This window comes from Diadema antillarum, unplaced genomic scaffold (genome assembly GCF_040938485.1).
Source record: "Diadema antillarum isolate AM-2024a unplaced genomic scaffold, OU_Dant_1.0 scf00000069, whole genome shotgun sequence".
NCBI classification, from domain to species: Eukaryota; Metazoa; Echinodermata; class Echinoidea; order Diadematoida; family Diadematidae; genus Diadema; species Diadema antillarum.
Genome location: NW_027270958.1, coordinates 2,637,085 through 2,655,562, shown reverse-complemented (window position 1 = coordinate 2,655,562; position 18,478 = coordinate 2,637,085). Strand labels below are relative to the sequence as shown.

The window sequence follows — 18,478 nt, the reverse complement described above, 5'->3', positions numbered from 1 at the left end:
CCTGTAGACTCAGTTTCTTCATTGAACTCACCCTACATCCCAGTCATCATCGACAATGTCTATGCACTTGCCTTCATAGATACCGGAGCTCACATCTCTCTCTTGAGTGCCGATTTTCTATCATCTATTCCTGCATCACAAAGGAGCCCACTCGAAAAGTCCACGATCATAGCATCCTCCGTCACTGGTGAGCCAGTAGACAACATTGGAACAGTGGTAGCATCAGTACATTTAGGGAACAAGGCAACTCAACACCAATTCTTTGTTGCGAGGAACATCACGCATCCAGTCATCCTCGGATGGGATTTCATCACCAACCAGAATGCATCAATATCCTCTGCATCATTCAACATGCCTGGTTCCACCATCCCTTTCATCGATCGGCAGCAGTACCAAGCCCCACTGAAGTGTAAAGTTTCTCTTGTGGGACACTCACATATTCCACCTATGTGTGAAATCCATGTCCAGGGAAAATTGGCTTCTCCGCAGTTTGACATCGTACCTAGAGACTATGAGGGCTACTTTGAACCGGCTACACAAGATCACATTCCTGTCATTGGTGCCAGATCTTTGTTTAAGCCTCAGGATGGTCTTATTCTGGTACGTCTTATTAACCCCTCTAATGAAGCAGTGGATTTGCCTGCGGATACATGCCTTGGACAGTTTTTCTCCGTGACGGGAAACAAGGAAGAGGAGTGTGAGATCATGAATGTAGCTGCTGATGGAGAAACACAACCGAGTGACAAATCACTGGCACCCAGTGTTCTCCCTTCTTCTGACCTCTCTAAGTCAGAGTACAAGAAAGCCGAGCACCTACTCCAAGCCTATAGTGACATTTTTAGTGCAACTCCCCATGACATAGGCCAGACTGATCTCCTTCATCACCAAATCAACACGTCCACCGAAACTCCAATACGGCAGAGAGCCTACAGAACTTCCCCAGCCATGAGAGTAGAAATTCAGAAGCAAGTCGACGATCTCCTTCAAAGAGGCATCATTGAAGAAAGCTACAGCCCGTGGGCTAGCCCGATCGTAATGGTGAGAAAGAAAGACAATACCTACCGATTTTGCATTGATTGTCGGAAGCTTAATGCGGTGACGGTCAGGGATTCACATCCTATCCCACGGCAAGATGACACGATTGACTCTCTTTCATCATCTACATACTTCAGTGTCATGGACCTGTCAAGTGGATATTGGCAGGTTAAGCTCCACCCAGAAGACAAGGAAAAGACTGCTTTCACCACAGGCACAGGACTCTACCAATTCACGGTAATGCCATTCGGATTGGTCAATGCACCGATGACGTTCCAGCGTCTTATGGAAGTTGTCCTCCACGGCCTGCACTGGTCCAGATGCCTGGTATATCTCGATGACTGTATAGTCATGGGCAAGAACTTTGATGATCACCTCAAAAACCTTGAAGAAGTATTCCAACGCTTCAGAGATGCTGGACTTAAACTCAAACCATCAAAGTGCAGCCTGTTCAGGAAAGAGGTAACATACCTTGGCTATGTAATCACCTCCAATGGAGTTAGACCAGACCCAAACAACATTGACAAAGTCAAGTCCTGGCCCCAGCCAAGAACTCCAACACAAGTACGCTCTTTCCTTGGTCTAGCGTCATTCTACCGACGATTCATTCCAGGTTTCTCCAAGGTTGCGTCCCCCCTGACGACCCTCACACACAAAGGTCAACGGTTTGTCTGGACAGCAGAGTGTGAAACAGCCTTTCTTCACCTGAAAGAGGCACTAACCAATCCACCACTACTCGCTTACCCAGATTTTGACAAGGAGTTCATTTTATCAACTGATGCTTCCATTGATGCAGTTGGGGCAGTCCTCTCACAAATTCAGCATGGCAAGGAACGAGTTATCTCCTATTTCAGCCAGACGCTCTCCACTTCCCAGAAGAAATGGTCAACATATGATCGCGAACTGTGGGCCATCGTTTCATCAGTTCGCCATTTTCGTCACTTCCTCCGATATCAGCACTTCACAATCCAGACTGATCACAAGCCTCTCCTGGCTCTGACGAAGTTTCCCATCCAAGACGATACATCCGGGAGGAGAACTAGGTGGATAGTGGAACTCCATGTGTATACATTCAGCTTAATACACAAGAAGGGTCAATCACATGGGAACGCTGATGCACTATCTCGACGACCAGGAGACATCCAAGCCACCTCCACACCAACAAGTCAACAGCCAATTAAGTCTATCCTCGCCCAGCCCAAGTGCAGTGCAGTTGAAACCCGTTCACAAAAATCAGCACCAACGCCAAGTCACCCGTTGCACAACCATCCATCAGATCTCTCAAAAGTGCAATCACCCCAGCCTTACAGTGGTGTAATCCTCAACAGTGATGTCGATGTACAACATGAGCAGCAACTAGACAATGACATCCGAACAGTCATCAAGTTTGTCAACCAAGGCAAGCGACCAAGTGAGCGACCGATTCGTCGTCACAACCCTCGAATCAGACGTTTGCTGTGGCAGTACCCCAAGCTAGTTCTTCACAATGACATCCTCTACCGAAAGAAGAAAGACAAGTTAGGCAACTACATGCTCCAACTCGTGGTGCCAAGCTCACTTGTCCCCAGAGTACTCCAAGAATTGCACGGTGATCCATCATCCGGACATTTTGGTGCACACAGAACACTTCAGAGAGCAGAATCTATGTGCTACTGGCCATTTATGAACAAGGAAATAACTGATTTCTGCAACACATGCACTGCCTGTGAGTCGTTCCGGTTACCAAACCCGAAATACCAAGCACCACTACAGCCAATTTCTACTACACGCCCTCTAGAGATGGTCTTCGCGGATATCGCCGAGCTACCCATCACAAGACGAGGCTTTCGCTACATATTGGTTGTAACAGATCATTTCAGCAAATACGTCAATATCTACCCGATGAAAGATCAGACAGCCTCAACCATTGGCAAGCACCTGTTTGAGGACTATGTGAAAGAACATGGTGTACCAGAGATTCTACATACCGACCAGGGGAGACAATTCGAGTCGAGATTGGTTCAAGAACTATGCAACAAATTGGGCATTAAGAAATCTCGATCAACGTCATACCATCCACAAGGTGCAGGTATAGTTGAACGATGTAATCGCACCATTAAAGATCAATTGGCGAAGTACATTTCTGACCAGGGAGGAGAATGGGACACCCACATCAACCAGCTCCAGTTAGCATACAATACAAGCACCCATTCTACAACAGGTCTCACCCCCTACTTCATAATGCACGGAAGGGAAGCCCGCATTCCAGCTAGCATCACCTGCTCAGCTCCCCCTCCACTAATGGGAAGCTCCATGCTGGAATACACTGCCAACCTGACCGATCGATTGAGGAAAGCATGGGAGTTCACAAGAGAGAAAACCAAACAGCAGCAACAACAACAAAAACAGCATTATGACAAAAGAACTCGCACATCTAGGTACAACATCGGTGACCTTGTCTGGTTAGACGACCCGACCAACAGCAGAAAAAAGTTGGAACCAAACTGGAAAGGTCCTTTCACGGTAATTTCCTCATCTGAAGATGGATTGAATTACACCATCGTCAACAACCAGGATGAAAAGACCAAGCGAACAGTACATCATAATCGCCTGAAAATGTATCGAGTTCGAGCCTCACATGAGACTTCACCATCCCTGTCTGCCCCCCGCCCTACAGCACCATCATCGTCATTACCATCAGATGGGACTGGAAAAGGTTCAACGCCACACCCACCAGTAGCAGATGGGACTAAGAGGCAGATGTCTCCACCCCAGCCAGCCTCTTATGGCCCTTCGTACGTCATGTGGTCACCCCGACCACCAAACCACGTCCATCAACGACAGTCAAACCAAGACCAACAGCCACGGTCAGGTTTGTCTGTTTGGTACCAGACCTCCAACCAACCCTATGGTGCCCAGCAGCAGTCGTCAACGAAATCTGACCAACAGCCACGGTCAGATGCAGCAGCCCCACCCCGGCGGCAGTCAACGAATTCTGACCACCAGCCATGGTCAGATGCAGCAGCCCCACCCCGGCAGCAGTCAACGAATTCTGACCACCAGCCATGGTCAGATGCAGCAGCCCCACCCCGGCAGCAGTCATCGAATTCTGACCACCAGCCACGGTCAGATGCAGCAGCCCCATGCCAGCGGCAGCTGAACCAGACCAGCTGTTCCCATGGGTCATCGCCGACTGACCAGCAGCCAATATCATCAGCTGACCAACCCCATCCCCAACATCAACCCAGTCACAGGCCATCATCGATTGACCAACTCCAACTCAGACCACATTATCAACTCCGTTCGTCGTCATCTGCTGAGCAATACCAACCTGGGTCATCACGACAAATTACCCCATCGGACTCCCAAATTAGTAGCTCGCAACCTGGCAGTCATCAACAACAACAGCAACAGAGTGAACAAGTAAATGACAGTGAACAATTGCCAGAGAACAATCAAAGCAGGCAAGAAATTCACTCTAGATATGGCCGACAAATCAAATTGCCATCGAAATTGAAGGACTACAAATTGTAGAGACTGAGAAGATACCAACAAGTATTTTAGGCCTTTGGGAAAGACACCCATGTACATAAAAAAACAAAAAAAAAAAGAGAAGAGAGAAAATGCTTTGAGTTTGTGATTGTGATCATAAGCATAAAAGTATAGCAAAGTGTTATATATGTTGCTTTGGCAAAAAGGTTAAATTCATCACACCTGGTATAAATGCATCTGGGTAGTATTTTGTAGTAGTATGAAGAACATTTTTTGAGAGAAATGTGAACAAATTATATATATTATTTTGTAGAAGACACTTACAATGTAGTTGAATGTGGGATGCAGTATTTGAAACACAGCATTATTAGGTTTTTTGGAAAAAAAAGGGAATTTTATAAGTTCATAAGTGTTCAAAAAAAAATTGAGAGAGTGAATTTCAGCAGACAGGTCAGTTCATAAGTTATTTTTAATTGCATATAAATGTTAACATCAGTTAGCTTCTTATTATTTGCAATGTTCACTTTTTCAGGAATATCAATTTCTTAGACAATTTTGTTTAAGCATCAAACAATTGTTAAAACCGTTTAGTGTAACCACTATGTTATATTGTCAACAAATTTTTTTCCCTCAATTTTGGAATTAGCTCCCTAATGATATCAGAGAATGTTCATCATCAGATCAGTTTATGTTTTTATGGAAGCTTTATTTGTTTGTTAAGTAATTGTTATTGTTTTGTAAATTGGTTAATGATGTGTTTTAGGTTGATATCATGTAATTTTGTGTTTTGTTTTTGGGTGTTCTTACACACGTATTTGCCTTTTCTCATTTCAAAAAAAAGCGCATAGAGATTTGAATGTAATTTGCGCTCTACAAAGAGGGTTTATTATTATCATTGTTATTATGTCAACAGTTTTTGTATTTATTATTTTTTAAGTTATACGTTTTTGTGTTTTGAATTGAGTGTGTCATAAATTTTGATAATGATTATTTTGTGTATTCATGTTATAAGGTTTTGGCAACTTTCATTGAGTAAAAACATTTTCAGTGTAATGAAGTTGTAGACTTTATTGATGAGTAATTGTTAAAAAAAAAAAGAAAGAAAAAAAGAATAGATAGGAGGTATATAATTTCGAAAAGGTGAATCCTGTTTGAACAAGTTTGAAGATTGTTTATGGGTTTGAGAGAATGGCAAAGGGCAAATGTTGTTAAAATGATAGATTAGTCATATCGAGTATATAGTGTATGTGGATACAGTGTGCACATGTGATATTTAGATACACTGGAATCAGAGTGTATAATTGGGGATAAGGTAATTCATTTAAGTTAAATATTTTAAGTAGTTGTATGCTCGGATATGTGTTCATTTGTTTCGAAGAAAATTTATCATCAATATGATATGTTGTTCAAAAGTGAAAAAAAAGAGAGAAATTTGTTACAGATAGGCAAATACAGAGGGTCCAGTGTACATGTCAGTATTACAATTTCTTAGTCTATTCCATAGTAGTTTGTACAAACATTTGTATTTTTTGTTTTAGTTTTAAGAGAGTACAGCAGAAGGCATTTTTTTTTAGTTTCCAGTTCACAAGAAATGGTATAAAATGTAGTTTGCCCATAGTTGAGCATTTTTTTGCCTGATCACAGTTACATTTGATTGATATTTGTCTTTAAAATTGAGGACAATTTTTTGAAAGGAGAATGTTTATGTGAGACAGCAAAGTCTATCTCCTTCTTTCCAGTATAAGTTTGTTATGTACATGTACCTCAGTTGGGTTAGGTTCTTAGACAGTCCCACATCTCATTAACTTGTATTCTATTTCTGTCCCACCATTCTCATTCCTTTCCCATCCATGTTATTCCTTCCCCATTCATGTTTACAGTTATCACCTCAGCTTGTTGTCACATCTGATCCTTTTGTTTATCATTCCATGTCTGCAGTTCTCACCCCAGCTTCTAGCCACAGTCATCCAGTGTGTTTTCATTGGTTGTCTTCATGAATAGGGTTCCTTCATTTTAGTTGGTCTCTTCCATTTCTGCTACTCCTATTGGTCCTCTTAGTTCATTTAAATATGTAAATACGTAAATACAGTTTATGCAGATCATGTTCATGATGTTGAGTTTTGCTGAGGGCAGGTCAGCCTGATAATAAAGCAGTGTGCTCCTCAGGACTTGAAGCGTGCAGGCCTCATGTTTACAGTCTGTGTCCCTAACCCTGTAGCTATCTTACAGTATGAATGTGTGTGTGGCATATTGCGTATTACAAGCGAACAGACATCCAATAATGAAAGCATACTGACATGTAAGTACATTTACGGACTACATTTAAAACATGGATTTGGTTTAAACTAACTGTGAATTTGGACCATTGGATCTACAATTCGTACATCAATCACAACTCTGAGAATTGTTCTAGAGTCAGAATAGAGTCCAATGGCTATGTCTTAATCTTAAGTATTAGTATAGTGCTTCATATGAAGAGTTTGTGAATATCACAGTCTGTCATATCACTGCAGTAAGTCGTTTGACTGATTCTCCACAATTTTACGATATTTCCTTCATTTGCTTGAATCAAGATGACTTCCTTCAAGATGACTTGCTTTGTTGAGAAAAAAATCCTGTTTCAAATCCTTGCACAAAATATTTTTCCATACCTGAACCAGTCCTCCCGACAATGCCGATCTTCTCCCTGGGGCGGATGATAAAGGTGACCCCCTTCAGCACCAGCGGCAGGTTGTCACGGTAACGCATCTTGACCTGGCGGAAGACGATGCGCCCATGCTCGGGCCACTTTGCGGGCGGCTCCTTGTCCTTAATGGTGGGCGGAGCTTCCCTCGGTAGGTTCTATAATAAGAAGATTTAAGATCACGATAAGGATTAAGGTTTTATGGTGAGAAGATTAGGATTAGGATTAAGATTGAGATTAAGGGTAAGACTAAGCAGTATGCATGTACTGGTAATGTTTATCTCCTTACTGCACTCGTAAAGCATTTAAGAGGGTGGAATCAAAACAGTCAAATCAAATCAAAGGAATCAAAGGGAAAGAGAAACAAATTTAGCAAAGGAGATGTGTTCATCTTTGAGAATATGTTTCAATATCATCAACTTTGTTATCATCATTTTGGCCATCATTGTAACCACTGCTGTTAAGGTGATCGAGACCATTACAATAATCATTATCACCATCATCATTTTCATTTTTATTACTAAATGTCATTAATTTTTGTCACTGTCATCTTTGTCATAATTTTTACAAAATGAATATTTTGTACTATCAAGAACATAATTACTGCACATCATCATCTATAATATCATGATCTTTAATATCGTTGTCACCATCATCAAACTGTAAAACCATTAATCATTTGCAACATGAAACTATCACGAATTGGAACTGACAGCCTTTTGAGTGGCTTGAAACCTGCATGAATAAAACACCATATGGTACTACATTGTGTAGACAAAAACTTTCACGTACATTTTACTTTCACTAATCACTGCGTCTCATGAAATTTACATTATCTCTTTCTCTAGTAATCAGTACAAATGAAAATTCTGAAAGTCCATTGATTCATCTTTTATGCTCACGACATTACAGACAGAGTGACAAATATGACATTTGTAAGAATGCCTTCACTTACTGTATAGTCAATGATTCTTTGTACAGATGTGAATCTCGCTTCAACTTCAGCTGCTAACCTCATGGTAAACTGGAATATACCAAGGACCTGTTGACGTGAGCCAAAGTACAGAAAACTTTAAAATCTCAACAATCCACAACATTCTCAGGTACATTATTGACCACAACAGGAAAATGCCTATTTCAGTTTAAATCATTAAAACAAGTATGCAGCACATGAATAACATTATTCAGTCTCCTTCAAAGGGTATTTGATAATAATGGACTCGATTATCCTTTCTAAAGAATCATACACAAAGAAAAACAACAACAATGTAGTCAAGGCTTAGACATGATTGTACATGCTTCGGTTCTCTAAATCTCTCAATTTCAGAGTCAGGTCTGACTGGATATTGACAGAGAGGCTTGAAGCTTTAGAGTCATGCCACATCTAACAGCATAAGGCTAAACTTCACCTGTAAATAGTAGAGAGTTGCACTGCAGGGTTTAGCATCTTGTACAATGAGGCGTGCCTTGATAACTTGAGAGTAGAGAGATAAGTTCTAGCTCTATAAAAGTAGAGAGCCAGTTCTAGCTCTGCAATAGCAGAGTAACTCTCCAGGGGTGGATCCAGGAATTCCATGAAGGGGAGGCACCTTTACAAAATTAAAAGGGGGCATACGTGCCCCCATTTTTTCTTTTTATTTCTTTTGTTTTAACAAAATATAAGAGGGGGAGCGCACCTGGTGCGCCCTCCTCTGGATCCGCTATTGCTCTCTGTAGCTCTTTGAAAATAGATATAGGCCTAGAGAGTTATTAAGTTGAGTGTCTTGCCTGCATGGTGAAAGTGATGGCCAGGCCGGCCAGACCGGGGGGCGTCTTGCCGTGGGTCAGTACAATGGACAGTGCAGTGACCACTCCCAGGCACACGGTCATGATGTCGAAGCGGGTGGCCAGCCACCTATTGGCCATCATGAAGAGCATCAGAGGGACGCTGTGGGCATCCAGCTGACGGTCAAACCTGGAGTGGACGTAAGCAAACCAACATCTCAAGCAACGGTGCAAACTTGCATCATTGTTTCCATAATATAGTCACTAAATTCATTTGCATGCTCTGAAACATCTGTACAAATTTCACTGAAGAAATGTACAGTGCACTCCCGCTGTAACAAAGTCCTTGGGAAAGAGATTCTCATTTGTTGATATCAAAATTTTGTTATGGCGAAACTGTGAACTACATAAAGTCATAAAGATGACAAACTTGGGACCAGAATTTTTAGTTAGCTGTAATGAGAATTTGTTAAAACAGTGTTTACTATAACAGGAGTGCAATGTATCTGAGTTGGCAATGGGACACACTTAAGCAGAAATTTCTTTGCCTCCTACTGTACAATGAAAGAATTCTTTTCATCTTGTTTAGTATTTTTGAGAGACACCCTCTTCTAGTCTTCAGCTTTACTAAATGAGATACATGTACTTTACTTGTAAATGAAAACAATGGCAACGTGTTGTAAATATCATCAAGAAATGGTAAACACAACCGTCACGGGGCTTTCACGTCCCTACAGGAACCCACAACAATCAAGCCAGTATCTAGGACCCTAACAATTTGGTCAAATTCTTGAACCATAAAGGGGCTACAGGCCAAACCAAAGAATGAGTCAAGCGATAGTTTAACAGCAGTAAGGCCGTAAGTCTCACTTTGCGATAAACTCCTCCTTCTTGCCGTAGGCGTGCACCGTGGAGAGGCTGTTCATGCTGCTGGTGACGTGGGAGAACCACGGCGAGCGCAGCGTGTTGTCTAGCATCTTGATGCCGCGCAGCCCCGGCCGGTAGAAGCGGTTGAGGAAACCGAAGACGGTGAGCATGGCCGTGATGGCGATGAGGAACCAGGGGAAGATGTAGATGATGGTGCAGATGTTGAAGAACATGAACGTGCCGTTCTGGATCAGCGACTCCATCACGAACGGGAGCCGGATGTCGGCTGGTTACAGGGGCAACAAGTTTGGAGAGAGAAGTAGGGGGCATCCAAATAAAGAGATGCAATGTTGAGATAAATGTGGCATCCTATATAAAAAGCTATTACCTTTTGTACCCTTCAGTGGAAATTTAATAAGGACTAGTTCTGAAAAATGTCTATTTGATTTTGCTGCCTTGCAAAATGTAATTCAACAATATCACAATATGGGATGCCATGTACATTTGCATCTACAATGCTCATCCAACAGTCAAACATGATAGTGCTTGAGATTACAAAGGTCTGCAAGCTCAATGTCTATGTGTTTGTACACTAAAATGAAATCTGTTTCTCCTAGAGTATAAAGTTTTGAATTACCATGACATTGCATACTAAGTGGTTATTGATCAAATCAACCAAAAATATCTACCCATACTGAATATTTGCAAAGTGAGTTAACAAATTTGGATAAATAATGAAAGACGAAGCACAAATTTATGTGCAGAGAGGAAAACAAACGCATGGAGGTAAGAAACCTATCGACCGTTCTCATATCACTTCTATGTCATCTACTGTTTATGCCATATATTTAGCAAGTCTAATTTTTGTGAATTGGGACTTAGATCCTGACAAATTTCGAGAGTGGTTAACTTTGCGATCATGGAGCATAGTAATGGATGGAGGTATGTATGCATGCATGCATGCATGTTGCATTCATGTCCGGATCAGGATCAATATTTGGAGAGTTATGAAATTCATGAATAGGACCCGACTCGTGGAATTCGCAGAAATAAATACCCTCCAAAGTACCTTTTGAATATGGTGATAACTTCTCTTACCTTCATCTAAATCTTTGGAGAATCTGTTGAGAATCTGGCCAGACGGCGTTGTGTCGAAGAATGACATTGGAGTGTGGATGACGTTGACGAAGACGCTGTTATGAATCCGGGATGCAGCCCTCAAAGTTGTCTGTAAGGCATCATATGAGATAATTGGGTGTGCAGATCACAATATGTAATGATAATGGCAGTTTACAGGGTCCCCTACCCCAAAAGCCTTCATAGACACAGATCTAGGCAGTATCAATCCTTCATTCACTATCATAAGGTGTGCTTCAGTTACAGTTTGCATTCCAAAAGTTTGTTATTCCAAAGGTTCGTTAACCCATTGAGAACGGTTTGATTTTGCTACAACACGCATTTCCCATAGACACCTGCCCGAGTATACTCGGGACTCATCCTCAACGGGTTAATTTGAAAGTTTGTTTATCCAAAAATTAGATAAGGGTCACCATTCTGAAGGTTCACTGGCCTGAAATTGAAAAAAAAGGTTTGTTGTCCCAAAAGCCTGTTAATCTGAAAATGAAATAAGGTTCGTAACTCTAAAGCTTCATTTAATAGTGCACTATTAAATGTGAAAATATTATATGACTACTTACAATTAAATTTATTGACAGAAATTTTACCTTAACATAAGAGTAGGCTCGCACCATTCCAAACAACACGCACCCCACGACAGAAGCGGCGTAAACAAGCTGGTAGAAGCGGAGATGAGGATTGTCCGATATGTTTGCAACTTCGTACTGGTCCTGTGGTGAGTCTGACTTACTCAAGTTCTGTAGCGAAAGACCAAAAGACTTCTGAACTCGATTACAAGGCCTTGAATGAGGGCTTCTCATCTCGAATGATCATTTGTGATCCGCTACAACAAAAGGATCCTAAAGTCGCCGATGGCTGAGCCGAGAAAATCGAGTTTGAAGCCACATCATCAAAATAAGTCAAAACAATTGGATTTCTGTTTTTGGCATAATTTTGTAGTCCAATATTTTGTCTATCATCTGCTGAAATTCCAAAGCTAAATGATCAAGGAACATTCAAGAAATTAGTGTCTATCTGGGCCATGATTTTCAACTTTCAACGTAACAGAAGCGTGTCCGAAGACCTGGATTTAGAGCCGCAACAAGACTATGCCCCTAGCAAAGAGAGAGTGATCTTATTGGTCAGTACGTGGCATCCTGATTACTGATTGGTCGTGCGTAGACCGCAGGCACCAAGCTTGAATGAGCATCGCGAGGTCGCTAGGAGCATACCTTCTATTGTCAAGCGGTGAAAACTGTCTCGCCTCCCCTTGATCATGTTAGCATCAGAAGGAAAACTTTCAAGGCGTTTTTCTTGAAACTCCGATTTCCTCAACCACTTGACTTGCGCTAATAAAATCATCGAAATCTCCGAAACTGAGTACTTTTATGAGTTGTGTTATATATGAAATTAAAGTAGAAGAGTAAGGGAACAATGTCATGTCATTTTCAGAAAATTGTCCTCCCCGACTTTCGGATCCTTTTGTTGTAGCGGGTCACATTTGTTCAATGATGTTTCGGCCCTGATCAAAAGCTCCATGTAAGAAAGATGATGGGCATCATGCAAACATCAGTATGAAACCCTCTTCATATCCACAAAAATTTAAAGACCCGATAGCATGAGGATACCATGGAGTGGGAAGGTTGGCCCAGCTCGGATATGTTTGAGAATCCCCGTAATAGATTGTGTACAGCTTTATCAGTGATCTCTCTGAAAGTACATTGTACACACACGGTTTACTCTTTATGTGCACATTCGCACGTCCGACTCAGTCGACGGCGTGCCAACTTTGCATATTCTGCTCAAACTCAACTACAGTAATCCGCCTAATCCGATTGATAAATCACCAAATGCCGCGGTACAATGAAAGCGTTTCTCACGCTTCCATTCCTCTCACATATAGCTTGCATTTCGTGTAGTGATTGACTATCAACAGGTGTTCTCTACTGGATTTGAGAGTAATTTCTAAGTTTCCGTCATTGCTTTGTGTACAAAAGTCATGCCTTTGCAGTAATGTAACTACTGGTCATGTTAAAGAAAAACAATCATAGATTTGTAATACAATAATACATCAATGCAAAGATTGGCATTTTCTCTACAACTTTACTCACTATTTGCACCAGCTCAACAGAAATCTTAAGAAGTTACATAGACTTGAAAAAGAGAATGTTTTCTCAAAGCATGCAACGACACCTTGCAATGTGGCACAAAGGGGGTTTCCACCATGGCACATTAAGAGTTAAAGAATATTGACTGGAATTGACTGTTACCGATGATTGTATGCTTTGATGCACATATTCACTGACCGGCACTGTGGTCTTTGAATACTATATCCCACTGGGCAGTGATTTTTCCTTCTATGAAATTTTCAGCTTCATAACTGTCTGAAGTACTGCGTGCAGAGTCAAATCACGTATCAGAACTAATTGATTATTCTATAAAAGTGGAATGGGATAATAACTATAAAAAAAAGAATAAAAAAACAGAACTTGGGATGGATTAACGTAAAGGGTACAAGAACTAATCAAGGACTCTGAAAAAAGCAGAATCGGATTTTACTCACTAAAAGAGAACACAAACAAAAAATTAGGAACTTGGGAAAGACGGAGGCGAAGGAAAGGAGAGACGGCATCCTCACCAGTGAGACTTTGGTTCCGTTGCCTTGCTCCAGCCAATGACTGAGCCAGAGATTGCTGAAGGTGGAGCAACCCTGGGAGAGGACGAAGGTCAAGATGACCAGCCCCGAGACGAGGAACCCGCCGGCCGCCCGCACGTACTCCCTGTAGGTTCGGGACGGCTTGGTCTTGGCAGTCGTCTCCTCCGCCTTGCTGAGCTTTCCTGGAGGACGGAGAACCAGTGATTCTTGATCAAGACATCGCATCTTATCTCTTTTTATCTTACTTGAATTACAAATTAATTCATATAAAAAAAGGAAAGGATGGATGCATTTCTATATGATTTGTTTTCCCACTGAAAGTCCTACGAACAACATTTACTGACACTTTTTGTTTCTGGAAATAATGAAGGCATCTGCTTTCTCTCTTGGTGAACAGAGAACATTGCATGAAGTTGCAACATGAAGTACTTCTCTTTTTATATCCATCTTACTTAAATTACAAATAGAAATATATAACAAAGTGACATCAAGATAAATGTACATCATTACTACTACAGTGCACTCTCGTTATAACAAACACAGTTTTAATGAAATTTCGGTTATAACGACGTAAAAATTCAGGTCCCAACATTATCTACTCTATGTTTTTATTATTTGTTCTGTTATAACGAAATTTCGATATAATGAAAGAAAACTGCTGGTCCCGAGGACTTCATTATAATGAGTATCCATGGTAATCACTATACAGGTTGTATCACCTGTCTTCCAGCCCATGGCCAGCACTTACAGATATGTTTTAGGGGTAACTTCAGCAAAATAGCAGAATAAAGCATCATCTTTCTCTATCTCTTCATCTCACTGACTATACCACCAGAATATAGTCACTGACGGAGAGTTATCAGTAATACATTTCCAGCAGAGAGCTAGCATATTATACTAATATGTTTCTGGGGGTTGTTTCATAAAGCTGTTCTTAAAGTTACGAACGACTTAAGAACGACTGGTGATCAGTTCTGATGTGCTATACTTATCAGAATTTCAATAATTCAGCAAAAGAACTGATCACCAGTCGTTCTTAAGTCGTTCATAACTTAAAGAACAGCTTTATGAAACACCCCCCTGGTTTGCAGAGATACTCTTCTTAACATTTATTGTACAGGGAGAATCAACAATGGAAGCATAACATTAAGAAATATCTTTAAAATCTCTTTATTTGTCACAAAAATGGAAAATATATTACAGATAAATATAATGGAGAAATACCTCCATATTGAGTCACTTGGTGGCAATACTTGTTTACACAACATTCCATAGTTTTTTAATCAAAAGTTTGTGCACAAGCAATAACTTAGTACATATTTTTCAACACGACAAAGTTGACACACGGAAAAATTCACAAATGACAATGTTAAGACACAATGATGATTATGATATAATAAAAATAAAGAATTGATTTGTGATATACATGTATTGTTGATATGTGATATCTCCAACATCTCATTCATGCAGTTGCTGAATGAATGATTTGCAACATCACTGATTTACATAAGAAAAAGGGACAAACCATACTTACCTACAGACTAGATCAACTGCATATATGCATAGCAGTTTTCATTGCATTGTGATAGGTGCATTTAGAAGTGGAAAACATCAATGCCTACACTACATATAGACATTGTTACACAAGACTTTTCCAGCAGTGCAAAAGAGTGAAGAACATAATAAAGGGAATACACACGGATAATATATGACTACATTGGATGTATACAGTTATATATGCAGTGTTGTGAATACTATTGCGAGGTGCAAATATGTGCCCACCACTGACTGCAGCTTCCACAGGGAAAAGCAGAAGTCCACATAAAAAACAACAACAGCAACAGAAAATGAAAAAGAATCCACCACCAGATAGATAGAAAGTGCATGTATACTACAACAAACACAAAAAACCAGCAACACATACACACACACACACACACACACACACAGCTAAAAGGTGCAGCAGAGAAGTGCGCAAATATTTTAGTATATACCTTCATACTATAAAGATTGTCTTAGACAGCCATAAAACTACAGCCTGAGGCTTTCTGCCCAATGCAGAAAAACAAACAAACAAATGTTCCATGCAAAAACAGGGTTTTACATGATGAAATGCACCCACCAAGAATGGGTAAATTGAAAATCTTATTACAAGGTTTATTAGAGGAAGGAGGAATAGAGTTAATTCAACTAAAGGCAGAAACACCCATGCTATTCTGTGCAGTTGTAATCTAAAACTAGAAATGTCGCTTTGGCGACTGGTATGCCTCCGCCATAATACATGATTTTCCCAATAGGTCTAGATAGTACATGTGGACAATGTGTGATTACATTTTCACAAAATTGGCAAAATATTGAAATAACAAATTTGTCACAAATGTGTTGAATGTTCACCTTCCTTGACCTAGGTTTAATTGGATGAATAGGAGAGCATGTATCTAGGGATTTAAGGACTTTAACTTGACTTTGACCCATTCATACATTTAGGCATTGAGTAATTTTCAAGGTACAGGTGTGGAAAATTGGTGTGAATTTCTGAATTGAATAGTAAATTGTTACCATTTTCATCTGGCCCTTGACCCTAAAATTCATGAGATAATCACTTTCAGATAGAACATGCATAATATGTACTAAGTTTCAAGATAACTTGAGCCACTTCCGAGATATGGAGGAAAAAGTTAGTTCAGCACTTTCACTTGATTTTTCACCTTTTGACCTTTGAGGCAAAGAAAGAAGAAAAAAAAAAACTTTCCAGAGAATTTCTATTAGGTTACACATGCATACACCAAGTGTAAAAAAAAAAATAACCCTGCTGGCATTACATAAATATGAGGGAAATAGTAAAATTTTGAAGTGTTGCACTTGACCTTTGACCCCTGACCTTTGACCCCATGAACCCTACATTCTCTAGATAATCAATTCCAGTCAGTACATGTATATACTATGTTCCATGAAGATACCTTGAACAATTTTCCAAGGTACGGAGAAAAAAAAGAAGTTTTAATATTTTTACTTGACCTTTTGACCTTTGACCTTTGACCTCATGACCCAAACTTTCACCAGAGAATTTTAATTGGGTAATACATGTATACACTAAGTTTCAAGAAAATATCTTCAGGCATTCAATAGATATGGTGGAAATAGTGAAATTTTATGTATTTGACCCTGACCTTTTGACCTTTGACCTCATGACCCAAATCTTCACCAGAGAATCTTAATTGGGTAATACATGTATACACTAAGTTTCAAGAAAATATCTTCTGGCATTCAATAGATATGGTGGAAATAGTGAAATTTTATGTATTTGACCTTGACCTTTTGACCTTTGACCTTGAGCATGTGCACCCAAAAGTTGATAGGCACAACTTCACCCCCTAATACACATACATGCCAAGTTTCATTAGGATACCTCAACAGGTTTTGATAGTTACCTTGTCCACAAAATTCATTACGGACGGACGGAAGGACGGACGGACGGACGGACAACCCGAAAACATAATGCCTCCGGCACCACTTCGTGGCGGAGGCATAAAAAAAAAGGGGAAAAAGGACCCAGAATTCAAGATGATGCTGTTGCATGGATTCAAGCTTACGCATCTGCCATGTGTCAAACGTTCGCATAAAAATGACTGGTATGGTGAGTACATATGTCAAAAAATGACAAAAAAATAATGTAAATCTCAGTTTGTTTCTTGATTCAGCCATTGTTCCTGGTTGGTTCTACCTTTCACAGACAGACCATCTAGGGACAAAGTTTGCTTTCTAGCTAACTGTGCAAACTCGCAGCTGAATACATTGTATGTCTAACAAGTGCAAGTACATGTAGGTATTCATCAATGGATTGTTGCTGTTTAAGTGTAAGACTATCACAATCTACCTAAGATCAATATGATTGGTGCAGGCGAACGCGGCCATACCATACTCATGCGAAGTACACTGTGCTTCTGCACATTGTGAATGACTATTAAACCTGTATGAAAGAAGGCACATGTAATTCACGCCCATGATCTACTTTAATTGACATTGTCAATCTTTGTAATGAAGATGACAGCAATCATCACTCCAGTGCCGTAAATAAAGAGAGTCTGGAGAACAACTAAATTGGACGCCATGTCGTTACCCAGCATATTACGTGTTAGAGGGTTAGCGTATACGCTCAGACATAACAATATGATCACTCCAATTAAGATGTAGTTAACAAAGGGCACTGCGTATGAGCACACTTTGGTAATGACATGGCTCCACAAAGATCACGGGACCAGTTGTGATCAATCACAGGCTTCAAAACTTATAAGCCAAAAACCGAGTTGGCCAAACTCTCTTCATATACGGCACTGCATCACGCCACCTAACAGCACCATCTTGGATCCTGGGTCTGTGTCCCCTTCAATACATTTATCTGTGCGGGTTCATATGATCTGTAATAGCAGGTGCACATTGATGAACTTGAAAAGTGCTTTTGAAAAAAGAAAAATGACATCACTCCTGTGTGAAACAAAAGGGTGACAGGTTTAAAGGAATTGTAATCAATGTGACAAGATGGGGAAAAAATCCTTTGATATCGATATATAAGTGCAAAATCTATTCTAGGTGCCATGCATATCAATATCCTATAGAGTGCATTACTACAACAATTTGTAACTCAAGAAAACTACACTGCCAAGACGTGAAACCAGATTTTTCAAAGACACAATGTGAACATGTGAAGGCAATACCCATTCATAACCTGTGGCAACTATAGCTGGGGTAACACTGGCACATCTTTTCGAAGTTTGACTTTCAGAATATTCTTCATGCACTTTGCTCTTCTGTTCATACTGGCAACCAAACTTTTCACACACAGTATCAGTTCTAAAAGATTGCGTCACTGGTGCACATGGGCAACA

The 18,478-nt window shown here is 40.4% G+C and overlaps 1 protein-coding gene across 1 annotated transcript in view; it reads right to left on the bottom strand.

Moving 5' to 3' along the window:
• LOC139716703 (ATP-binding cassette sub-family C member 5-like) overlaps positions 1 to 18,478 on the bottom strand; it is a 60,541-nt gene that overhangs the window by 7,897 nt on the left and 34,166 nt on the right. The window contains exons 16-22 of the mRNA XM_071628232.1: positions 13,575 to 13,774; positions 11,545 to 11,694; positions 10,919 to 11,048; positions 9,824 to 10,106; positions 8,957 to 9,143; positions 8,145 to 8,231; positions 7,158 to 7,347 (exon numbers count right to left, since the gene is read on the bottom strand). Of these exons, the coding sequence (XP_071484333.1) occupies positions 7,158 to 7,347; positions 8,145 to 8,231; positions 8,957 to 9,143; positions 9,824 to 10,106; positions 10,919 to 11,048; positions 11,545 to 11,694; positions 13,575 to 13,774 (1,227 nt within the window). The remainder of the gene's footprint in view (positions 1 to 7,157; positions 7,348 to 8,144; positions 8,232 to 8,956; positions 9,144 to 9,823; positions 10,107 to 10,918; positions 11,049 to 11,544; positions 11,695 to 13,574; positions 13,775 to 18,478) is intronic.